The 25,813-nt window shown below is 39.3% G+C and overlaps 2 protein-coding genes across 10 annotated transcripts in view; one reads left to right on the top strand and one right to left on the bottom strand.

Moving 5' to 3' along the window:
* Nucleotides 1-13,485, bottom strand: part of USP16 (ubiquitin specific peptidase 16) — a 30,604-nt gene extending 17,119 nt beyond the window's left edge. For 2 of the 8 annotated variants that reach the window (XM_027584701.2, XM_027584704.2), the window contains exons 1-5: nt 10,416-10,549; nt 7,115-7,216; nt 5,248-5,426; nt 986-1,089; nt 110-213 (exon numbers count right to left, since the gene is read on the bottom strand). In XM_027584701.2, the coding sequence (XP_027440502.1) occupies nt 110-213; nt 986-1,089; nt 5,248-5,426; nt 7,115-7,175 (448 nt within the window). In that variant the 5' untranslated portion in view covers nt 7,176-7,216; nt 10,416-10,549. Of the gene's footprint in view, nt 1-109; nt 214-985; nt 1,090-5,247; nt 5,427-7,114; nt 7,217-10,028; nt 10,184-10,415; nt 10,551-13,216 lie in introns of those variants that run through there. The other 6 variants (XM_027584705.2, XM_027584706.2, XM_027584703.2 and 3 more) reach the window with 5 other exon arrangements.
* Nucleotides 13,486-13,525: 40 nt separating this feature from the next.
* On the top strand, nt 13,526-24,083 carry RWDD2B (RWD domain containing 2B). Of its 2 annotated transcripts, XM_027584709.1 has the most exons (6): nt 13,526-13,669; nt 16,375-16,551; nt 21,917-22,143; nt 22,233-22,300; nt 22,421-22,783; nt 23,385-24,083. In XM_027584709.1, the coding sequence occupies exons 3-6, from the start codon at nt 21,937-21,939 to the stop codon at nt 23,617-23,619; spliced, it is 873 nt and encodes a 290-aa protein (XP_027440510.1). In that variant the 5' UTR covers nt 13,526-13,669; nt 16,375-16,551; nt 21,917-21,936; the 3' UTR covers nt 23,620-24,083. The 2 variants fall into 2 exon arrangements, with proteins under 2 accessions (XP_027440510.1, XP_027440511.1); XM_027584710.1 differs by lacking the exon at nt 16,375-16,551.
* Nucleotides 24,084-25,813: the final 1,730 nt, after the last annotated feature.

Here is a 25,813-nt window from a genome sequence, read left to right as displayed (position 1 = left end):
CGATCCCAGGACTCCAGGATCATGACCTGATCCGAAGGCAGTCGCTTAACCAACTGAGCCACCCAGGCGCCCAACATTACAGTATACATTAAGTAAGAAATTATTTTACCTGATTTTGGAGTTGTAATATCAGCTTGTTTTCTAACAAAATCAACCACCTGACCCAATCTGTTTGAACTACAATACTGGACTTCATCATCACATAGGTAACACCTGTGTCCCAAAAGACCACAGAGAAGAAAAGTGACAAACACAACCAAAAAAGGGGATGAATTAGAATTCCTGGAAACCAAAATGTGTAACCACCAAATTATTCTATTAAAGAAAATGAAAATAAAAACTTTGTGTTTTCGTGAAGAAGACTATCCATGTTACCTCTGGTTTACTTAGTAAGGCTAGCCAGAACTGTGGCTACATATAAATCCTGTGGAAAAACTCCAATCATTTTATTGAAATGGCTATTTACAATATTAAAGTCAAAAGTTTTTTCTACACATATTTCAAAATACAGACCTACGTCATCAAAATTAACAAGTTTTACAACTGACAGATGATGTGCAGTGAACACTACTGTGTAAATGTTTTTTAAAGATGTGAAAATTTGTTTTGATGATGTTACAAGAAATATACATACCAGCTTGACATTTATTTTCATACAAATTCATTGCCAAAATTTTACTATATTCTCAGTTCATCTGAAATTTGTTCTGTGTCCCAAATTTTAAATAACCCACTACATGCCATTTATAATATCACAAGAAAAACAAAAGGGTAAAGATTCATATGTCTTCTACATGCTACAATTTCTATGTGCATACAATACTAAGCAAAAGGTTCTCAAATATCACATCCTCAAGCCTTCTGAAAGTTATGGTATTTAAACAAGTCCTACAAAAATTTAAACTTTCTTGCTCCTTAAACACCTCCGTTCTCCAATATTTCAAAAGTTACCAGTCAACTGACAGGCACAAGAGTTGAAACTTACCATACACTCCAGTTGTCCAAACTGAGAACCAGACAATGAGGTTCAGATCTTGGTGTCATATAGTGCTTCAAGGCATGTTGCTCCTGAGAATCTCTGCCACAGCCCTAGAGAATCATAATCATAAGCCTCAAAGCCACGAAAGTTCACAAAAAGAGAATTCATAATCCATAATGCACAAGAAAGTGGCCTGAGAAATTCTGTCATTCTTACAATTCTGAAAATAACAGATTAGACTCTAGAGAGAGTCCCGATTTTGTGAAAACCTAAATACGAATAGGCAACTGATCTCAACAAGAAGGTATTTAGGAACCGTGCATTCAAAGTAGTCTTCCTCTCCAACTTGTGCTTTCCAGTCCCAACTAAACCATGCTGATGAGCCATTCACTAGGTCTAGTGTGAGCCACTTAACGGCTTCCTAAGTACTTTCCTGACTTCGACTTCTTTCTTCACATACGTATTTTTTCAGTTTAATGGTATCTAAAAAAATTTCTGTTCATATACTCAATTCAAAAATTATGAATTGCTTTCAAACTTCTAATTAACAAACCCGATACCATCTGACCTCACCCTACTTTCCAGGGTTAGCTCTCATATTGTCCTATATCAAATCCCACTCAGTCTTCAAGGTCTAGCTCAAAGGCCACCTCCTCTCAGAAGCCTATGATTATCCTTCCAGATAAGAAAACATTGTATTCTTGCTGTAAACAAACTCCTACAAAACATGGTATAAATTCCTAGTGGCATTCCTTATTTTCTACTTCATATTAAAGTTGTTAATGTTTATATCCTTCCTCCCCTGGATTATAAATCCTGTGGATACAAAAACAGAACGAATCATCTATTACCAAAAAAAACATTTAGCAAATGGAAGGTCAATAAGCATTAATTGAACAAGCAAATGGGAGATTTTCACCTACAAGATGTATAGACTTATTCATAAAAGAACATGGCCAGGGCGCCTGGGTGGCTCAGTCGTTAAGCATCTGCCTTCGGCTCAGGTCATGATCCCAGGGTCCTGGGATCGAGTCCCACATCGGGCTCCCTGCTCTGCGGGAAGCCTGCTTCTCCCTCTCCCGCTCCCCCTGCTTGTGTTCCTGCTCTTGCTATGTCTCTCTCTGTCAAATAAATAAATAAAATATTTAAAAAAAAAAAAAAAGAACATGGCCAGATTTTCTGCCTTTCGCTGGTTAAATCACTGCTATGAAATGTATCTTCACTGTGTATCCATCTGAAACCAAGCCACCCACTCCCTTGGATTGCATACAGAAGAGGTCCTGTTTCTCTAAAGCCAAAAATACACCTCGAAGGGGAACTGTTTAACAATGGCTTCTAATCTTTTAATTATGATATCAACACTACTGATTTAATTTATCCCATTCAACATTCAATTCTAAAATAAATGAGCATTAATTTTGAAAATAAGTTTTTAACACCATTTGAGATCATTTGAAACATAAGAATGAGATGACTTGTCTTAAGACAGCAGTTGAGAATCACTTTCTAACAGTGCAAAAGGTAACTATAGGACAAAAGTTAACAATAAAAAGTGATACTGTCTTACCCTTAGGAACTAAATAGGTAGCAAAATAAAATTTATAATAGGAAATGTATTCTGGAAAATTTGAAGTAACAATATATTCATTCTCACCATATATATTTAAGAGCTTCAGTGAAAACCTTTCGAATACAAATAATAAATATGTTCTTTGCAGCCATTCAATTTTTTTTTTTAAGTAGGCTCCGTGCCTAGTGTGGAGCCCAATGTGGGTCTTGAACTCATGACCCTGAGATTAAGACCTGAGCTGAGATCAAGAGTTGGATGCTTAACCAACTGAGCCACCCAGGAGCCCCAACATTCAAATACTTTTAAACTGTCTGACTGCAATGAGATAGCACTATTCACCTATCAGAATGGTTAAAATAATAAACTGTGACAATACTAAATGCTAGCAAGAATGCAGAGAAAGCTGATCACTCATACACTGCAGGTAGGAATATAAAACATTATGCACACTCTGGAAAACAGTTTGGCAGTTTCTTTTTTTTTTTTTTTAAGATTTTATTTATTTATTTGACAGAGAGAGACACAGAGAAAAGAGGGAACACAAGCAGGGGGAGTGGGAGAGGGAGAAGCAGGCTTCCCATGGAGAAAGGAGCCCAATGCGGGGCTCGATCCCAGGACCCTGGGATCATGACCTGAGCCGAAGGCAGACGCCTAATGACTGAGTCACCCAGGTACCCCCAGTTTGGCAGTTTCTTAAAAACTAAACATTCAACTAATATATGATATAGTAATTGCACTCTTGGACATTTTTCCAGAAAAATGAAGTCATAAAAAACTTGTATATAAATGTTCACAGCAGCTTGATTTGTAATCACCAAATGTGGACTGGGACAGCCCAGACATCCTTCAACAGAATAAACAAACTGTGGTACATCTACAGCACGGAATACTACTCAGTAATAAAAAAGAGCTATTGATATACACAATTTAGATGACTCTTCAGGCAATTATGCTAAGTGAAAAAAGCCAATCCAAAAATGTTGTATACTGTATGATTCCATTTATATAAAATTTTTGAAATGACAAAATCTGAGAAATAGGGAACAGATTAGTGGTTGCCAGGGGCTTGGGCGAGAGATGGCAGTAGGGATGTGGGTATAATTTAAAAAGGGCAATATGTGGGGCACCTGGGTGGCTCAGTTGGTTGAGCATCCAACTCTTCATCTCAGCTCAGGTCTTGGTCTCAGGGTCATGGGTTCAAGCCTCGCATTAGCCTACTTAAAAAAGGGGGGCAGGGGGATGGGCAACACAAGAGATCTGTGTAATTTGAAAGTACTCAGTATCTTGACTGTGGTAGTGGATACATGAATCTAGACAGGTGACAAAACTACACAGAACTTAATATACACAATCACACATGCACAACATAACATACAAATGAAGAGAAGTAAAACTAGGAAGAACTGATTAAAAGTGATGGATTGGGGGCGCCTGGGTGGCTCAGTCTGTGAAGTGTCTGCCGTCGGCTCAGGTCATGATCTCAGGGTCCTGGGATCAAGCCCCGTGTCGGGCTCCCTGCTCAGCGGGAAGCCTGCTTCTCCCTCTCCCACTCCCCCTCTGCTTGTGTTCCCTCTCTCGCTGGGTCTCTCTCTGTCAAATAAATAAAATCTTAAAAAATAAATAAATAAATAAAATTGATGGATTGGATCAGTATTAATATCCTGGTTGTGATATTATACTATAGTTTCATAAAATGTTCCACTGGGGGGGGGGGGGGCACCTGGGTGGCTCAGTCGGTTAAGCATCTGCCTTCGGCTCAGGGCATGATCCCAAGGTCCTGGGATTCAGCCCCCCATCGGGCGCCCTGCTCAGGAGAGTCTGTCTCTCCCTCTCCACTGCTCCTCCCCACCCCCATCAGCTTGTGCTCTTTCTCTCTCACTTGCTCTCTCTCAAATAAATAAAATCTTCAAAAAAAAAAAAAAGTTCCACTGGGGGAAATGGGGCAATGTATATAGGGATATCTCTGAATTATTTCTTATACTGCATATAAATCTATAATTATCTCAATAAAAATTTCAATTTAAAAGAAAAAAAAAGTCCTCTGCCTCATCTTGAAGCTTCATGACAGGAATGCCTAGCAGCCCAGTTGCCTAACATATAAACTTAACTTGCCACCAATAACAGAGAAAGAGACCCTGACCGTTATTATCATGGCAATACCTGTGAGCTGTTCTGCCCCCAGATACCATCCATGCCCCAAAACCCAGGTACTCATTCCCACAGCTGTCACGAATGTGGCCTACTGACAGCTCACAGCTCAGTCTATCCACCCCTGGGAATTATCCTCAGTGTAATGGAGCTGCCTTGCCCAAGGTTAGTCCCCCTCCCCAGCAGCATCCCACATCCAATGTTAGTCTATGCACAAGTAAAAAGGCCTGGCCCCTTGTCTCAGTTCAGGACATCTCTGAAGGCCAGAATTCATTGTGGGATCAGCTGAGGCCCCGTAGCACTGCCTCTTGCTTCAGCTTCTCCCTCTGCTTAATCTTGCCTCCCTAACTCTCTTCCTGATTGTGGTACCTGAGAGCACTCCCCAGTAAACCACCTATACCCAAACCTCAGTCCCCAAATCTGTTCCCCAGGGAATAGAGCCTAAGCCCCCTGGCAGCCTACTCACCCAAACTGTGGTTTTACGTAATACCTTCTAAAATAAATTCAAAGAGTTTTACAAAATCCCATATTGATCAAAACCTAAGCATACCTGATGGCCACATTTAAGACATAGCCAAACTGAAGGGTTTTCTTCCGTTTCTTCTTCAGATTTATCTTTTACTTTATTGTCCGTCTTACAATCTTGGCAAATATTCCATTCCACATTCAATAAAGCCCTTTTCAAATTACCTTGTTCCAATCCTTTTCTAATGTGTCTGCACATAGGTTCTATTAAAACAAATAATAAAGGAGTATATGAGGTAAAAATGGCTTTCTGCAGTTAAACTCAAAACTTACCCCTCATTTGAACTTCAAAAATGAATTTATAAACAAACTGTTAGATAATCTGAAAGCTTAAATTTCTCTTTCACATTTGAATATTATGATGATGGAAGAGATTTTATACAAATTTGAAATTTTGGCTTCTTGAAGTCCTAGGTATAAACATCACCACCCCAAATTCACTTCAATTTATCTATTTCCTTTAAATTAAGGCCTTTATCATATTAATTATTCTCTTTATCCTAAAAGGTTCATGAAGAAGGTCCTTCGTCAAGTCAACATTACAACTATTGCAGGCCCAGCACTATGGTAGGGGCCAGGGAACCTAAAAAAGACCAAGCCACAGCTCTTCTCTTTGAGTAGTATTCTGGCAGAAGCAGATAAATAAATGTGTAAGAATCTCCAAAATGTTAAAACAAACAAACAAAAAAATTATCTCCAAAATGTGCTACAGCAGTACACAAAGGGCTAAAATCAATGAAGGTTACCAAAGGTAGGTAACATCTGTACAGTCTTATTAACAGTAAGAAAGTTTTCTGGTATTAAGCACTTACTATGAGCCTGACACTGTGCTAAATGTTTTTGCATACATGATCTCATCAGAAAGACACTACTATCCCCAATGACAGATGAGGAAACTAAGATTTAGTGCCCAAGATCACATAACTACAGAGTGGCTATGCCAGAATTTGGACTTAGGTCTTTCTGACCTCAAAGCTCACACTTTAAACTATAAACTCAGGGACTATAGAACAAATGAAAAGGCCATATCCCAAGAACAAAGGTATGTAGGTACAAAATGTCAAAGTTCATACTATCTCCTCAAACTGTGTCCTCACACATGTGTAAAAACAAGCAGCTAGACCGGAAACTGAAAACCCTGTCGGGACCAGATCAGTAAAGGGTTTTGCAAGTCACTCTAAAATGCTTCAGTTGTCTCAGGGACCCAAGAGGTTCAGAAACCAGTCAAGTGGCACATTTAGCTTATGTACAATGAACTTGCACCCAGAGAAAATAAATACAAATGAGATCATACAAAAAACTACTAAATCCCAGTAGGTGGTCAAAGAAACACAAACTAAAAAAAGAAAATACTCTTTTTCAACTAGACAATCAGCAGATGTTTATAAATGATACTGGCAAGTGTTGATATCATTAAGGGGAATGGGCACTTTATTTCACTGCTAGGGGGCCTATAAGTTAGTAAAAAAATTTTGAAGAGCATTTAGCTATGGAACCAAGAGAGTCTTGAAAATATTTATGCCATTTAATTCAGCAATTCTACTTTTAAAATCTGTACTAAAAAGACAGCTGGATGTGCAAAGAGATTTAGCTACAAAAATGTTTACTATTACTCCATTCAATATCACTGAGAAGTTAAAAATTACCTAAATTTTTAACAGTGGGGAATTACCTAAGTAAATTATGAAATATGCACCCATGGTCGTTTACATCAATGGAGTATCATGCCATTAAGAATATTAAGACTATTAAATGACATGTAGATATAAACATTAAGTTAAAATGCAAATTACAGAACAATACTGTACACTTTGATCCCATTTGTACATATTAAAATATATGTCCATTTAGGGATATAAACATAACTTTAAGATTCAATTGGTGAAATATACCTAAAGATTCAGAAGAATCATCAATTGGAACAGTTTTTCCCTTTGTCCGTTTCTTTCCCATGTTGGCACTTTATGGATTACTTACTGACACAAAATAACAATCTAGAAAACAAGATAAAGTTAGCTTGACAAAAAAAAAAAAAGAGTATGTTTTATATTTCTCTAGGCAATAGTAACTAAGCCACATATTTTACATGTCTATCACACTTTATAATTTACAGAGACCATTCACATGTATCATCCAGTTTTCAGTAAGAACTCTGAAGTAGATAGGATAGTATTACCCCTGTTTTTCATAGCTTAGAAAACTGATTCTTAGTAAGATTAAGAGTTTTACAATGAGGGGCGCCTGGGTGGCTCAGTCATTGAGGTCTGCCTTCGGCTCAGGTCATGATCCCAGTGTCCTGGGATTGAGCCCCGCATCGGGCTCCCTGCTCCATGGGACGCCTGCTTCTCCCTCTCCCACTCCCCCTGCTTGTGTTCCCCCTCTTGCTGTGTCTCTCTCTGTCAAATAAATAAATAAAATCTTAAAAAAAAAAAAAAAGTTTTGCAATGAATGTAAGAGTCAGGAAAGAACCTGTGTCTTCTTACACAGATCCTAAAAAGTCTCAGCACTTTACACTATTAGGAATTTAACTTCTCACTAAATAAATGTGAAGTGGTGGTGGCATTTTTGAAACAGAATAATGTCCCTTCCTTCTAAGCTACCTTTCTTAGCTCTGCAATCTATGCAAATTAAACTGATAATTTCTCCAAGAAAAATCTGAAATAATTCTGAAGATAATCTACTAAAGGGAGTTAGAAAATTTATAAATTTCAAAGCCAAATATAAAAAGTGATCCACTGTTCCACATTTTCCATACCAGGATTCCCTCTGGGTATTAGCTAACTGAGAATTTATTACAACTGCATTCTCAACTGTTTACGTTATTATATTACTGCCAAAATCAGTTTGGAAGACTATGCCAAATCTAGCTGCACATCACATCTTCACCTCCTTAGTCAACAATTCAAAATTAGAATACATGAAAAGTGCTGCAAGTACATATAGATCTACCTAACTTTAAATAATAATGATTTTGAAAACTTATACTTCACATCAAATAACTTAGTGTCAAAATCACCGAAATGACTATAATAATTATTTTATCTGGGATTCTTATTAAAATTCTGATTACATAAGTGGAAAGTAGGACCTGGGAGACAGGTTTTGAAAACACTTCCCAATAATTCTGATACTTGGTGTCATCCTATCCTAAGGTCTTAGAAGTATTCCTCTTTCAGCTCTTACTTGGTTAGTGTAAATAAAGTTAATTCAAAAAGGTTTATATGAAGTGCCACATCAAGTAATTGTTAAACTTTCCAAGGATCATCTAAAATGTAAGAAGCCTCCATGTTTACAAAATAAATGAATTAACAACAAACAAAAGAATACAAAGTATAGGGGTATATATAAACCTAGGGTACTTTTTATGTACATTTTGTCACCCTAAAGTAACATATTACATAATTTACCTCCTCTATAATTATAGATTTTAAGGGAAAACAAATAGTACCCAGTACCCAAGTTCTTGCCTCCAATCCAACTACCTCTAATCTGTGCTGCATTCCAGTACCAGATAGATCTTCTTCTAGTAATACCATTTTCATCATATCCAGGATCCTGAGCTGTGCACTCACAGTCCCTTACAAATTGTCCTCAAGGCTCTGGTAATCCTGATTCTCATTACTTCTCAGCAAAGAACCACTGAAGTTTAATTATACAGTGCGTTTGATCTTCAAAGCCATTTCATAAACATTATCTTATTTGATTTTCACAACAACCCTTTAAATGGAGCATTTTGCTAAAGGAAGAAACTCAGAAACAAAATGATGGAAGATCATAGGGTGGCAGAGATGGAATTAAAACACGGATCTTTCAGTTCCAAAACCACCACTCTTTGCATTTCAATCAAGCCAGTCTCTCCAAAACACTGTGGCCCCACCTCTATGACTTTGGTCTCTAGCTGGGACGTTCTCTCCACCTATCCAAATCTTACCAGTCCTCCAAGATGTCCATTGCAATGAAGACTTAGGCAACCATTCTACTCTAAATAAACCTCCCAAGTGAACTTCCCCAACCTTAATAATGTGCACTGTTCGTTTTGTCCCCGAATCCAACGGGCTGCTTCTTAAATCTTTGACCTGGACACGTGTTATTTATCTATATGGAATCTAAAGTTCTAGGAGAAAGAAATGGTTTTGGGCATCACCTCTGAATTGCCTAAAGCATCTAATACAGTGTCAGTACATATAGAAATACTTCTCAAGAAATAGTGCTTGCTTTGAAACAGAAAAAGAGCATAGTACCTGAGACATAAAAGATTGATATAAGGTACAAAGGTAGGTACACCTAAGAATGAAGCAAAAAAGTTCCGCTGAAAAACAAAAAGGTAAAGAATGAAGAAGTATCCTGTAATGAAGACAGCATAGCAAATCTGGTTTGAGGACTGCAGCAGCCCGGACTCCAAAGAAAAACTTGAAAGACTAATTGTAACTACTTCAGGGAGAGGACAGTAGGGTTCACTTCAAAGCTGTGGAAGCGCTGCAAAAAATCTTTAGCAGCTATAAAGGGCATGAAATAAGTCTAGAGAAAAGAGTGGCGAGTACTCTCGCTAAAAAACCTCAATAAATCTATTAAGCTTTTCAGGTGAGTCTTGAGATGAGAGTCAGCTTCTCAGCCAAACTACTCTTTGCAGGACTCCACACAAAATTTAAATCAAGGCTGGGTCTTGCCGGTTCGCATACTAATCCAGTTCCCTTTCCTTCCCAGTCTTCCCATGCCTGCTCGATTCCATTAAAAATGGAAGCGTTTGGAAAACTTTGTCAGCAGATCCTAAATATGGCTTTCAAGTTCGGCGTAGATCTGACCTACCCTAGGTTCACTGAATCGGTGAGATGACAGATCTTGCTTTTCCTACTAACCACCACATGGACGCGGCAGCAAACCCAACCCCAACCTGTAGGGTGCTCCCGGCCGCGCGGCGCCCGCCACACCTCCCCTTCCAACTGCTCTGAACCCAAGGGGGAACCTTCGGGTCCAGGGTCGATCAGGGCGCCAGCACCGACAACTCATTGGCCAGCTCCTGGTACTGACAGGACATGAAGCCAATGAGAACGCGGTACCGGGCCGAGGCCGGGTAACGTGCTTAAGGAAGAGGAGCCTTCGAGAAGAGAACCAGGTCAAGGCAGGAAATTCGGGCTCTCGAAACGCAGGAAGTCATGCGAGCGGTGACTGCGAGTCAGTGGGAACAGAACTCACCCACGGCGACAGCGCCCATAACTGCATCCCCTAATGAGCCTGTGGGCTGGGCAGCCAGCTCCGTCTCCCTCCCGGTGACGGATAGAGAGCGACAGAGCCGAAGCCAGACTGACCCCTAGAAAGCAACAATTTCCGGTACTCGGCATTATGGGAGGTGGCTTAGCCCCAGGGGCCTGCGGCGCTGACGCTATTTCATTGGCGCTTGTGCGCGGTTCCCTCCGGAAGTTCAGATCCAGCCGCCTGGAAGAAATTGGCTGTCAGTTTTCCCCACTCTGGTGTAATTATGGGGTTGTTTAAATGTTTCGGAAGCATGAGTACCTGGTGGTGGTCAGAGTATTGGAATCTCCTGGATGGGTTACCTTACTCACATTACATCTAAAGGCTGGCTAGGAGGGTAAAATTTACATTTCACGCAGTTCTAATTCTGCCCAATAGCCTTCTAAATGTTGAGTACGTAAATTGTCTTGAACTAACCTTGCCCACGGAAGGTAAAATTTTCAAACATTTACTGTGTGTCCGTTAAAAATATGTAAGGGCCCAGTCCCCTGTGAAGTGAATTAAATGAACATAGGCTCGCTACCCTAGGGTTTAGTCTTCTACAGAAGACACAATAATAGCTTGGAAAAAAAAAGATGCAAGCGCCAGTAGAAACATAGGCAAGGAATATGAACAGGTAATTCACAATAAAAAGACAATTGGTCATAAGAGATAGGAAGAAATGTTCATTAGTAATCAGATAAAGGTAGATTAAGTGGCATCCTAACCGTTCAAACTGGCCAGAGTAGCAAGGGTTACATTTAACTCTTTTGCTCTTTACTGCTGATAGAATTTTTTAAGCTTTCTTCACTCAGCACACACGCATTTTTTTTTCTATTCTAAAACGCAGCCTTAGGGACATTGTACCACTTGCTTCCTCTGCCTAGAATGCTGCTCCCCATGATCTTCTGTGGTTGCTATTTTATTGTAATTCTGTTCACACCTTAAAAGTTACTTTCTCACAGAGAAATTGGGCAATCTAGGTTACATAGCCACCTGATCATTCACGTCACTTTATTTTTTGTCACTACGCAGCAAATTATCACTAATATTTTCCCCTTATATTTACCTATATATTTCTTCCCCCCCCCCCAGCCCCCATACATACACAGAAACATGCAAATGTAAGCTCTTAGAGAGATGGGATATCTTTGTCTTGGTCGTGGCTATCTCTAGCATCCAGAAGTGTCTGGAACATAGTAAATGCTCAATAAATACTTATTGAAGGATAATCATTAGAAATGAAAAATTTTGCAAGAATGTTCATAGTAGCCTTACTCATTTTAGCCAGAAACTAGAAACAACCCACATTTTGAACAAAAGAATAGGAAAACTGTGGTATAGTCATAAAATGGGATTCTAAGCAATAAAAAGAAACTGTAAGGCACAAGCACATGGATCAATCTTAAAATATTATAGTGAAAGAAGACTTATACAAAAGTACCTACTATATAATTCCATGCATATGAACAGGCAAAACTAATTATGGCAGGAAAAAATCAGAACAGTGGTTGCCTCTTGGGGGTTCAGGTGGGGACTAACTGGGAAGGAGCATGAAGGAACTTTCTAGGATGCTAATAATGTTCTAATCTTAATAGGATTTGAGCTACACAGGTGTATGCATTTATCAAAACTCAGCAAATGTACATTTAAGATGTGCATTTCATTTTTACCTCAAAATAAAAAATCAAACATTTAATCTTAATGTTATGCATGCTGAAGTACTTAGGGAGAAGTATGCTAATGTCTGCAATTGCTTTGAAATGCATCAAAACAGATGGATTGATGAATAGATTAGACATATGACAAAGTTGGTAGAATAAAATGTTACGATAGTGTCTAGAATCATGATAGCACCAGTTTCTTAACCTCAGCACTATGGACAGTTTAAACCAGCAAATTCTTTGTTGTAGATGGATGTCTTCAGCATTGTAGAAAGTTGAGCAGCATCCCTAGACCCTATCCATTAGATGCCAGAAGCACCCTTCCAGTTGTGACAACTCAAAATGTCTTCAGATATTACCAAATGTCCCCTGAGGAGCAAAATCGCCCCCTTTTTTTCTTCCCTGAGGGTCATTCCACTATTTCACTGTAAAATTCTCTCAACTTTACTGCATGCTTGAAATCTCTCATAAAAATTGGAAAAAGGGGGCACCTGGGTGGTTCAGTTGGTTAAGTGTCTGCCTTCAGTTAAGGTCATGATCCCAGGGTCGTGGGCTCCAGCTCCACATCGGGTTCCCTGCTCAGCAGGGAGCCTGCTTCTCCCTCTGCCTGCCGCTTCCCCAGCTTGTGCTCTCTTTCTCTCTCAAATAAATAAATACTTAGAAAAAAGTTGGAGAAAAACATAGATTAAAAACATTGAAAAATGCCCACAAAGCATCAAGTCAAAGATGCAGCTATGAAAACGTATGTACTAAACTTATTTTCATTAAAAAAAGTTCAAGTTATTGATAAATTATACCAATGAATATGTTCACAAAAAATCTTGAGATTTCTAAAATGAATATGTAACATAAAGAAAAAAGTGCATTACCTATATTTAGATTGTGAAGGAAAAATCTAAATTACTCTCATGGTGGAGTCGCCTTCAAACTGTCCTTTTATTATCAGTGACAGATTTCTATTAAATAACACAGTATTTCCTAAAGTCGCCACGACCACCATCCAGGCTCACCTCTCCCTAATGCCTTGCTATTTAGGGGCCAGAAGCATCCCTCTTGTGTGGGAAGATATCAGAAACCCAGAATAGGGAACCCCACTCCTACCTATTGAATCCCAAGCTACACACAACCGAACGATTCCTACGCATGTTTGAATTTGAGGAGCGTTACTTTAATGGACCATTCCTTGGCCCAGGAAACAGTGCCGTCTAATACTTCTCCGTAACCCTGGCAGCAGCTGGGAAATGCCAATAGGGTGGAATTTGAACTTTGCGGCTGAGAAGCCCATAGCATTGCCAAGAATTCCAGCCGTTGAGCACCTGCCAGGACCAAACAGCCAGGACCAACGGGCTTCCGGGACCTCTGGCCCTGAGCGCGCGCATGCGCCAAACGGAGAGGGCGTTGTCTCACTTCCCTATGCCGCCTCCTCGCTGGAGTGGTTTGTAGGCTTCGGATTGCCTAGCACTGGACCTCTGAGGCTCCCTCCGGATGAGACCTGAGCTATCCGCGCAGCCATAAAATCCAGGGTTTCAGCACCGAGGGGGTCCGTGGCTCCAGGTGAGTCTTCGGTCTACTGCTGCCCAAGTGAAACGGGAATTTCCTGCCCAAATGAAACGGGAATTTCCAGAGGCCCGTTTCCGACTCCGGGAACTTGGCGACGTCGCGGCCCCGCCTCCCCGCGCGCTACACACTGCTCATTGGTTAGAGCCGGCTGTTCCTGACCCCGCCCGCAGTCGGGACCCTCCCTTCCCACGCTCACCACCATCCCTAGGCCCAGGCAGTTGTTAGGGGCGATGGCGCCTGCGCACGAGGTTTCGGTAGTGGCCTTCTGCAACTTGCCGGGGGTCAGGGCTTGTGCCTCCTGGACCCGCTCTCCTCTGTAAAATAAAAATCTGCGAGGAAAAAAAAAATGGTTCCACTTAGGAAACTCGGTTTTCATTCTACGTTCGTACAGAATTCACTGAAATCTTGAGTCCAAAAATTCTTTTCAAGGGTTTGGTTTCTTTGCATTGAAATCTTATCTACGAAAATAATTGGACAAGTAAATAATATACCTGTAGCATCACTCCCATAGTTGTTCGCACAAGGGTGGCTTGGCCCCAAACTTCTTTGCTGGCTCCATTTCATCTTCCAGACCTCCGAACTCAGTAGGACTTTCTCCCAATTTCACTCACTCAGTAAGTGACAAAACAAACATGCCTTTAAATATATGTTGGTTACTCCCAAAATACATCTCCAGCCGGATACCTCATAAACTGCATAATTGTACATCCAGCTGTCTCCTAAACATCTCTATTGAGTAGGTGTCTTAATAGGCACTTCATTACATAGTATTTCTAAAACTAGGCTTCCAGTGTCCACCATCTTCCCTACCTAAATGCCAAATCCATCCTTCCAGTCTCTTAATGCCTTGGATTCCTCTTACATATCACATATAATTTGTCAGTAAATCCTGTTGGTTCTACTCTCTATATGTCCAGAACTCGAAAGTTGCGCACCACCTGGACTTCCACATCCTAATCCAAGCCACTGTCATCTCTCCCCGAGTCATTGTAGTACCTCCCTGGTCTTTCACGTTTCATCCTCATTCCCCTGCACATTTCACAGCATCAGATATGGGCCTCCCCATAAGTAAGTCAGACCCCTGCAATGGCCTTCCATATCAGACAGAATAAAATCTGAAGTCCTGGCCATGCCCTCTGAGTCCTAATATAAACTGCCCCACATTTCCTCTCTAATCTTGTCTCCAAAAATCTTGCTCCAGGCTTAGTCAGCTCCAGTACCTAGTCTAGCACTTCCCTTCCACAGGCCTTTGAACTTGCTGTGTTCCTCTTGCCTAGAAAACACATTTTTTGTTGTGATTTTTGAGATTTTTTGGTGATTTTTTTCATTGTTATAGTCTTAGTGCCAAGGACAGTACTTGACACACAATAGGTGCTCAAGACACATTTGTGGATGAATGATGAATAACAACAGCAACCACTTTTATAGTATTTACTCTGTTGCCAGGCACTGTTTGAAATACCTTCCACACATCATTTAATCCTCACAGCAACCTTATCATTCCCATTTTGGAGATGGGGAGACTGAGGCACAGAGAAAGTAAGCCACCTGCCTAAGGTCACACAGTTTTTAAGTGCATGTTGGCAGTCTAAGTAGCAGAGCACATATTTAAACCACTATGATGAAAATACAAAATAAATTCACTTCCTCTAATAACCATCTAATAATATCTAATAACTATCTAACCTCAACTTTAAAAAAATACTAGAAAAGATATTAATGGAATTCCAATGAGTTCAGGGATTTTGAATACTTACATGAATATTTTGTTTAATAACAGTAAATGCATCAGTTAGGATGTCAAATGAAAGTAGGATATAAAATTATATGAAGTGACTGGTTAGTAAAGAAAACATAGATATACACTCAACTTTGAAATTTTAAAGAGACTGCTTAATGAAGGGACTGTTTACAGAGGTGTGGCCAGGCATTACTGCCCCTAGGCCCGGACGATTTCCTGGAGCTGAGGAAGAAGGGCTGCCCTTCTTCCTTCCACCACAAAAGCTGTGGTCTTAGGGCGTCATGGCCATTGTCAGAATGCCACCAAAACAAGAAAAGTGTGGTGAAGAAACACCCTGGCTTCTTTCTCCTCCCATCCTCCCCCTTCCTGCCAGAGCATTAGCTGAAACTAACCACAAGAAAGAAGAGTGGGGTGGTATAGGCTGCGGAGGTCAGTTTTTCAGCCTAGAGCAGGGAAAAGAAGGACCAAGAATGTGTTTAGGGGACAAACAAGAAGTAACTAGCAGAAAATGGTCCAAATAATGAGCCCCTGAATTAGGCCTTTGTAGTCAAGGTTGTGAGGAAGGGACAGGCTCAGGTCTATACTGTTTTTCTTTTGCTTTCCTGCTTTACAGACCTTTCTTCTCTCCCCACTATGCTCCCTTCTCCACTTGTCTAAGTCTTAGCCTATCTTTAAGGCTCAAGTCAGGGTCACCTGACTGGCTCAGTTGGAAAAGCATGGAACTCTTGATCTCAGGGTCGTGAGTTCAAGCTCCACATTGGGTGTAGAGATTACTTAAGTAAATAAAACTTAAAAAAAAATTGGAGAAAAGGTTCGACTCAGATCCTGTCTCCTTCCTTAAATCTTTCCTGATAGCCCATTTCATTGATCATGTACTCCTCTTAAACCCCACAATAATGCCTATACTAGTCATTTAACACTTAGCCTTTTTTGTCTGCATTGTTCTATATCTTACTAGATAATATGTACTGATCCTCAAACTAAATAGAAAGCTCCAGAAAGGAATGAAGGATGAAGCTCTAAATATAGTATTTATTAAATAAACATTTACCCAAAGTTGAGAAGGACTTCCATGAAGACGCCATTAACCAAGATAATGGTGTTTGATTTCACAGAGTAAATTCTCTTTGAGAAGGTAAGCCATATTTCCTTTGGAACAATGGGACTGAGTTCTGTTTTTCTTTTCAGATGTGTAACTCCTTTTTTTCTGAATTCAGAAGCACTACATACTAATTCTAAAACTTCAAACAATATAGAAGCATACAAATTAGTCCTTCCCTTCTTCCTTCTACCCACATTTAACAAACTAATTTGGTGAATTCTCTTTCTGACTTTTTTCATGTATGTGTAATGATATAACAATGGATAATATCATACCTATTTATATTCTTCTACAATCTCCTTTTTTTAGGTAATTGTATTATGAATATCAGTGTTAATATATATATTTTGATGGTCTCATAATATTCTGTTTAGATATATATTAACTAATCTATTGTTGAACATTTAGGTCATGTCTGATTTTTTTATTATAGATAATAAGCAGTGAACATCCTTATAAACACCTTTTTTATATACTGTCTGATTTTTTCCTTAGATCAGCTTCATAGAATTAAATCAGCTTTCCTTATACTAACTTTTTCTTCTATAACAATTACCAGATGTTAACCATCTTTGTGTGTGTGTGTGTGTGTGTGTGTGTGTGTGTGTGTTTGCACATGCATACTAATTCAATAAGTTAAAAATATTGTGTAGGGGGGACTTCCACTTTTGGAACAACAGAGTAGATGTGTCTTTCCTAATTTGTCCAGCTAAGTACAACTAAGGATCCCGGACACTATTTATAAAACAAACACAAAAGACTCTGAAAAGTGAAGGGGAATGCAGACCAACTAGGGACCTTGGGACCCAAGAAAGGACACAGTGGTGACTTTCTTGGTTATTCTTTTTTGCCGCAAATATCTGAGACTTGATTAAAGAAGCAGCAACCCAGAAAAACCAAGGGTACAGACCAAACAAGTTGTAAAACCTCAAAAAACCCTGCTCTCTAGCTAAAGTACCAAGAAATGTGCAGCTGAGCAAGATGGAAAACATTTAGATAATAAATGCTCTATACCAGGCAAATACTAAAGAAAATACTGTGGCCTCTCCCCTACCACACCAGCAAAGGGAGCCTAGATTCCAACTTCACTGAGCTGTAATAAGTACTTCAATGCCCACTCCTTGTCAGGATGTATCAAAAAAATCTGATTAGGGATCTAGGACTTTCCTCTCTGCCTGGTGATAATGAGGACCTTACCAGAGTTTAGTGTCAGACCCATGTCAGACCACATGGGGAGCCTGTACTTCCACTCTGAGGCAGCAATAACAAGGCATCCCTCCTTCACCCTGCTGGAATGATGTCCAAGAAGTCTGGTGGGGAGTCCAACTTTCACCAACACCTAGCGTTAGCAAAGTGGCCCGTCAACATGGTGTTAGTGGAGGCCACATGGGTAACAGTAAGGAGGCTTTCCCACCCCTCCTGGGCATAAGCCCCCCTTTTTTCTCCCTTCTGAAGCAGGATGTCAAAAAAAGTATCAGAAAAAGTATGCTAAAATGGAAGATTTGAGTAATATTCAGAGTCTTAGAATACCTAAAATGTCCAGATTTCAATAAAAAAAATCAATCATACCAAAAACAAGGAAAATCTCAAACTACATGAAAAAGATGATAAAATAGATGCCGATTCCAGGATGACAGAGATGGTAGTGTTATCTGACAAAGATTTTATTTTTTAATTTTATTTTTAAGTAATCACTACACCCAGTGTGGGCCTTGAACTCATGACCCTGAGATCAGGAGTTGCCTGCTTCCTACTGAGCCAGCCAGGTGCCCCTGACAAAGATTTTAAAACACATATCGTAGAGGCACCTGTCTGGCTCAGTCAGAGGAGCATGTGATTCTTGCTTACACATTGGGTGTAGAGATTACTTAAATAAATAAAACTTATAAAAAAATACCTATCTTAAAAAATTTTCAGTGAGCAATTATAAACATACTTCAAGCAAATAAAAAAAACGGGTCCCAGTAAAGAAATAGAGGATGTGAAGAAGAATCAAATGGAAATGATAGAACTGAAAATGCAATAACCAAAATTAAAAACACAGAAGATAGACTCAACAACAGAAGAAAGGGGACAGAGGAAAGGATCGGTTAACTGGAAGATACAATAGAAATTATCCAGTCTGAACAGTGGAGAGAAATAGAGCAAAAATAAATGAACAGAGTTTTAAGAACGTATGGGACTATAACAAAAGATCTAACATGTCATTCCAGAAGGAGAAAGAGGGGGGAGGGCAGAGCTGAAAAAAGTACTTGAAGAAATGATGGTTGAAATTTTCCCAAATTTGTCAAAAGGCATAAACAGATTCAAGAAATTAAATGAATGTCAAGCACAAAAAAACTCAAAGAAATTCATATAGAGACACATCATAGTTAACCCTATGAAAACTACAGAGAAAGAAAAGATCTTGAAGGCAATCAAGAAATGAACCTTTGCTATAAGGTTCAAATAAGAGAGTATTTCTCATCAGAAACTATGGGGCCAAAATGAAGAGGAATGATATTTTTCAAGTGCTGAAAATAAAGAATTAACAACCCAGAATGTCATATCCAGTGAAAATATCGTTAGGAATGAAGGGGAAATCAAGACTTTCTAAACTTTTTTTATTTTATTTATTTATTTATTTTTGAGAGACAGAGCAAGCACAAGCAGGGGAGGGGCAGAGGGAAAAGCAGACTCCCCACTGAGCAGAAGCCCAATGCAATACCCAGTCCAGGACCTTGGGATCATGACCTTATCCAAAGGCAGACGCTTAACTGACTGAGCCACCCAGGTGCCCCAAGAAATTCTAACATGAAGGAAGATTAAGAGAATTTGTCACCAGCAGACCTACCCTAAAAAAAAAAAATGGCTCAAGGAAGTTCTTAAAATGGAAAAGAAACAATAAAGAAATTATCATGGAAGAAATACAGAGAAAGCAAAGGTATGGGCAAATAAAATGGACTTCCCTTCTCTTCTGTCTTCTTAATTATATTTGATGGCTGAAGCAAAAATTATAACACTCTTGTGGTTCTAAATATATATAGAAGAAAATTTTAAGATCACTCTATTACAAATGCAGGAAGGTAAAGGTACATAAAGTTTCTATATGTCACTCAAACTGTTTAAATAAGACACTGGGAGACTGTGATGTTTTATATACATGTGTGTAGAGTAACCACTAAAAGAGCTATAAAAAGAAATACATGCAGAAACGTTACAGATTAACCAAAATGTGGAATTCCAAAATATTTTCTACCTGCAAAAGGCAGGGAAAAGAAAACAAAGAAATGGAAAACATAGAAAAAAACAAAATGAAATAGGTACTTAAGACCAAACATATCAATAATCGTGTTAAATGTAAGTTTTCTAAATACAGTAATTAAAAGACAGAGATTGCCCCCCTACATACACAAACACAGAATTACCTGTTCTGAAATATCAATAGTGCCAAGATTGAGAAATCCTAAACTGGAGTCTAGTTAAGTCTAGACTCTAGACTTTAAACAAATTCATGTTTTCTACTGCACACTACACTGCTGCTTTCTAGGGTACCTGGTGCTATTTCCTGAGCCTTCCCGAAGTTCTGCAGCTCCCCTACCCACCTGACCAAGCAGTTAATAGAGGGAAGGAAGCTGAAATATAAGTTAGTTATAATTCATTTACCCCTTTTCACCTTCCAAACTTTTGTTGATAGCTTTTGTTATTTCCTTTCCCTTTGTCTTTGAGAATTTATCCTTTTATTCTCATTTTAGTGGGGTCACAGAGAAAGGGAAATATTTATACAAGTGCTCAGCCTCCATGTTTTATCAGAAGTCCCTACACTTTTTCTTGCAAATGAAATTAATTTTAAAAAAAATCCTATTTGATTAGCATCTTGGTGAACTTTATAACCCTGGAATGGTGAAGACTTTTCTAGCAAAGATTCAAAGTCCAGAAGCTTTGAAAGCAGAAATTGATGAATATGCCTACTTAAAAACTCATGAATGGTACACACAGACAAAAAAACACCATAAAAAGACTATGTATTAAGAATTTTTTTAAAGAGTTTGCAGGGGGCAGGGAACCTGGGTGGCTCAGTCCATTGGGTATCTGCCTTCAGCTCAGGTCATGGTCTCAGGGTCCTGGGATCAAGCTCCGAGTTGGGCTCCCTGCTCAGTGGGGAGTCTGCTTCTCCCTCTCCCTCTCCCTCTCCCCCCTCCCCCATCCGACTCATGTGCCCTCCCTCTCTCTCAAATAAATAAATAAATATATAAATAAAATCTTTTGAAAAATTAATAAAAATAAAAGGTGAGGGGACTATGTAAAAACTTACATTTCAGTATGGCAACTTTTGGAAGGCAACCTGGCAATATCTACCAAAATCTAAAATGTTATACTTATTGACCCAACAAGCCACCTCTACAAACTTATCCTTGAGAATACAGTATTAACAGTTTGCCAAACTGTATCTATAAAAAGAACTTCTATTAAAGAAATGTTCATAATAGCAAAAGTATGGAAACAACCCAAGTGCCCATCAATAGGCAAAGAATGCAATAAATTATGACATATCAACAAGATTCAGTATGACAGTCAACCACTAGAAAGAATGAGATAGATCACTATGTACTGACAGTGAATATGTCTTTGACATATATTTGGAGGGGAAGAAGTGGAGAAAAAAGATATGTTTATATGATGCCATGGATACATTTTGATTATGTATCTCACTCTTTACATATACTTAAACATTATACCACCATATATTTTCCATTTATGTATGTCTCTAATTCCTAAAATATTTTCTGTTTCTGTAACACCAAAACTCTTCACCTTGGATGGGAGATTTAGGCAGGTAGGGGAAGAAATCACCAGCTGAAGCTATATCTTCATTTTTTAACCTTCTACCACTTGAATTTTATAACCTAGTACTTTTTTTTTTTTAATGTTAACAGAGGGTACTTGAGCTGTGACGTTGTTAGCTTATTTTCTCTTCTTCACATTCTTCTGCTTTTTAAAAACTAATAAACACTAATATTAAGAGAAAAATATTAACCATCCACAAAACTAACTCTGTTACTTATTCTGTTCATTCTAGGTTTCCAAAGTAACCAGTCATATAGCCTCTCTCCTGGCTATATCATTGATAGGGCTTTTGACTATGTAATTAGTTTACTTAAGTGAAATTGTTCACTGTGGTAGCTCAAGATTCCAGGTCAACTATCCAGACACAGAGGAATTTGATGCCTGGTTATTATTAGAGTTTTATGGCTTTCACTGGGTTGGCCCATAGTTCGGATCCTTAGTATATTACATCTGTTTAAATTTCACATTTTATGAAGAAATCAAACACACTTTCAATAAGGACCTATATTGATCTATTGAATTCTCCCAAAATTGCATTTGTAAATTATTTCTCTTATCCTTACCTCCTTAGAAATTTACAGATATCCAAAAATGATTGAGATTGAACAGGCAGAGGCCCAGCTCTCTGAGTTAGACCTGCTAGCCAGTATGTTCCCTGGTGAGAACGAGCTCATTGTGAATGACCAGCTGGCTTTAGCAGAACTGAAAGATTGTATTGAAAAGAGGACGATGGAGGGACGATCTTCGAAAGTTTACTTTACTGTCAATGTGAACCTGGATGTATCTGAGGAAGCAATGGTAATTCAGTTTGCTTTTTGAAGAACTGAAAGCTTGTCAAGAATTAAAACACCACTTAGGGCATTTTCTTCTTCTATTTTTTTAATCAGGTGATGTTTTCTCTGGCTTGTATTCTTCCCTTTAAATACCCTGAAGTTCTGCCTGAAATTACTGTCAGGTATGTTACAGGAATTGGCCAACATCAAAGGTTAAAATTAACCTGAGAATAAAAGCAATGCTTAAGTTTTCTATTCTAAAAAATTGATTTAATTTTTATATTCCATATCTTTTCCATCAGATCAGTATCACTTAGTAGATCCCAGCAGACTCAGCTAAACACAGATCTGACCGAATACCTGCAAAAGAATTGTCTCGGAGATGTCTGTATATTGAATGCCACAGAATGGGTTAGAGAACATGCTTCTGGCTATATCAGCAGAGACACCACACCTTCCCCTGCTCCAGGAAGTACATTCCAGCCAGTTGATCTCATTCTCACAAGACTGTGGATCTACAGCCATCACATCTACAGCAAGTGTAAAAGAAAGAATATTCTAGAGTGGGCAAAGGAGCTTTCCCTATCTGGATTTAGCATGCCAGGGAAACCTGGTGTTGTTTGTGTGGAAGGCCCACAAAGTGCCTGTGAAGAATTCTGGTCAAGGTTTGCTTTCACAAATGTTGTATGCTGTGTCAATAATTTTAGTAGTAAACAAGATACTAGAGATGTGGAAATTAGTATGTCCCTGGAGTTGTACCTTAGGGGATCCTCAAGTCAGTGGATAAAACAGAACTCACATATGATCAGCGTCACCCCCTTCCCTGACATGGTGCACATAGATGTTCTGTATATAGCTGTTTAATTGAGCCCTGTCCAAGATGTTATGATCCCCTCCATTTCCATGGATCGGATTCTTCTTAGTGATGTGATAAGCTGTGCGTACCCTGTGAAACAAACGGGTTTCTAATCTTCTCATTTCTGTACTGACATCCTGAATAAGTTTCTAAGAAGTCCCTTTGGGAGTTTGAGATACAGTAATTTCCACATTTCTAAAATGTTGATATGAGGCAGTAGCAATAAATGAGTTTGGAGATAGGATCATGACCAGCATCATATTGAATTAAAATAAATCCCTGTGAGATAAAAGTAAATTTCTTTACTTCTGGGAAAAGGCATTGAAAAGTCTGTTTTATAACTTCTATTTTCAATGCTCTAGAAGACAAAACACATTTTCAAAATGTCTACTTTGAAAATTTCTTTTCAGACTCAGAAAATTAAACTGGAAGAGAATTTTAATTCGCCATCGAGAAGACATTCCTTTTGATGGTACAAATGACAAAATAGAAAGACAAAGAAAATTTTCAGGTTTTGAAGAAAAAGTGTTCAATGTTAATGGAGCCAGAGGAAACCATATGGACTTTGGTCAGCTGTATCAGTTTTTAAATGCCAAAGGATGTGCGGATGTTTTCCAGATGTTCTTTGGTGTGGAAGGACAGTGACTGGGCAAAGGAGTATTGAAAGAGTTTTGTCACTGTTGGCCTTTTGATTTTTCCCCCAATCTTTCTTGAAAGATGAAGTAATTTGGGGTGCCTGCCTGGGTGGCTTAGTCGGTTAAGCATCTGACTTTGGCTCAGGTCATAATCTCCGGGTCCTGGGATGGCGCACTGCTGTCAGGCTTCTGCTCTCTCTGTCCCTCCCCCGACTCGTGCTCTCTTTCAATCTCTCCCTCTCAAATGAATAAATAAAATCTTTTAAAAATAAATAAATTTAAAAAATAAAAATGTATTTAAGATATCAAAAGAGAGAAGAAGAAGTCAGATGGTCCTGCCTGCACTGTATACTGTAAAAGACACAATAAAAGCTATAAGAGGGGAGGGGTGCCTGGGTGGCTCAGTCATTAAGCATCTGCCTTTGGCTCAGGTCATGATCCCAGGGTCCTGGGATCGAGCCCCGCATCAGGCTCTCTGCTCTTTGGGAAGCCTGCTTCTCCCTCTCCCACTCCCCCTGCTTGTGTTCCCTCTCTCACTATGTCTCTGTCAAATAAATAAAATCTTAAAAAAAAAAAAAAAAGCTATAAGAGGGGAGCCTGAGTGGCTCAGTCTGTTAAGCATCCAACTCTTGATTGTGGCTCAGGTCATAGTCTCACAGTGGTGGGATCCCGTCTCAGCGCGCTCTGAGCTTGGCAACGAGTCTGCTTGGGATTCCCTCTCTCCCTCTCCATCTGTCCCTCCTCTCTCTCTCAAATAAATAAATCTAAAAAAAAAAACTATAAGAAACTGTAGTTAAGGGCCCCCTGGGTGGCTCAGTCTGTTAAGCATCTGCCTTCAGCTCAGGTCATGATCCCAAGGTCCTGGTATCAAGCCCCACATCTCCCTCTGCCCACACCCCCCCAGCTTGTGTTCTCTCTTGCTCACTCTCAAATAAATAAAATGTTTAAAAAAAGGAAAAGAAACTAGTTGAATGTTAGGAAACATAGCTTTCGGGCGCCTGGGTGGCTCAGTTGGTTAGGCAACTGCCTTCGGCTCAGGTCATGATCCCGGAGTCCCGGGATCGAGTCCCGCATCGGGCTCCCTGCTCAGCAGCGAGTCTGCTTCTCCCTCTGACCTTCTCCCCTCTCATGCTGTTTCTCTCTCTCTCTCTCTCTCAAATAAATAAATAAAACCTTTAAAAAAAAAAGGAAACATAGGTTTCTTAGATTATTACCAATGATTACATATTTGATATATAAACATCCCTGTTAGGTAAAATTGACCAGTATGATTGCACATACATTTATTCCACAATGACAATCTGTCAATGTATTAATTTGATATATATCTTGAACTGTAATCATCTACAAAGAAATAATAATAAATTCTGAAAAGAAACTATTAGTCCCAAATCAAACTATGGTTAAAAATTAAAAGGATTATTAGAAAACAAAAGTATGGGCAGGAAACAGTGGCCATCTGTCCACTTTTATTTGTAAAAGTAATTCCTGTATAAACTTTTTTTTAAAGATTTTATTTATTTGAGAGAGAGAGAGAGAGCGCGCGCGCGCGCGCGCGTGCACCAGCAGGGGGGAGGGGCAGAGGGAGAGGCCGACTCCCTGCTGAGCAGGGAGCCCAATGTGGGACTCCAGGATCATGACCGGAGTCAAAGGCAGATGCTTAACCAACTGAGCCACCCAGGTGCCCCAAACACATCTTAAGTAAAATTTTTAAAAATATTGTAAATTGGGGGCGCCTGGGTGGCTCAGTCGTTGGGCGTCTGCCTTCGGCTCAGGTCATGATCCGGGGTCCTGGGATCGAGCCCCGCATTGGGCTCCCTGCTCAGCGGGAGGCCTGCTTCTCTCTCCTCCACTCTCCCTGTCTGTGTTCCCTCTTGCTGTGTCTCTCTGTGTCAAATAAATAAAATCTTTAAATATGTATATATTGTAAATTGTAAAATTAATCCCATAAATCCAAACTAGTTGAACTTGGACTAACAAAGTCAAAAGCCACTGTTGTCATTTGCACATTAATTTGATAAACTGAATTTTAAAACAAAATTGCATCTGCTGTTCAGAACTGATGATCACTTTGAGCACTAATATAAAAACTGTTACACAGGTGGTTGTTGTTTTTTTTTAGAAAGCTATATAATAAGATATTAGAGAAACCCAACAGAATATATCGTTTGTGGACCTCCATAAAGACTGCAAGGCAGCTACGA

The sequence above is a fragment of the Zalophus californianus genome, chromosome 1 (assembly GCF_009762305.2).
Source record: "Zalophus californianus isolate mZalCal1 chromosome 1, mZalCal1.pri.v2, whole genome shotgun sequence".
NCBI lineage: Eukaryota > Metazoa > Chordata > Mammalia > Carnivora > Otariidae > Zalophus > Zalophus californianus.
Note: the sequence above shows the minus strand (reverse complement) of the source record. Positions and strands in the feature narration are given on the sequence as shown.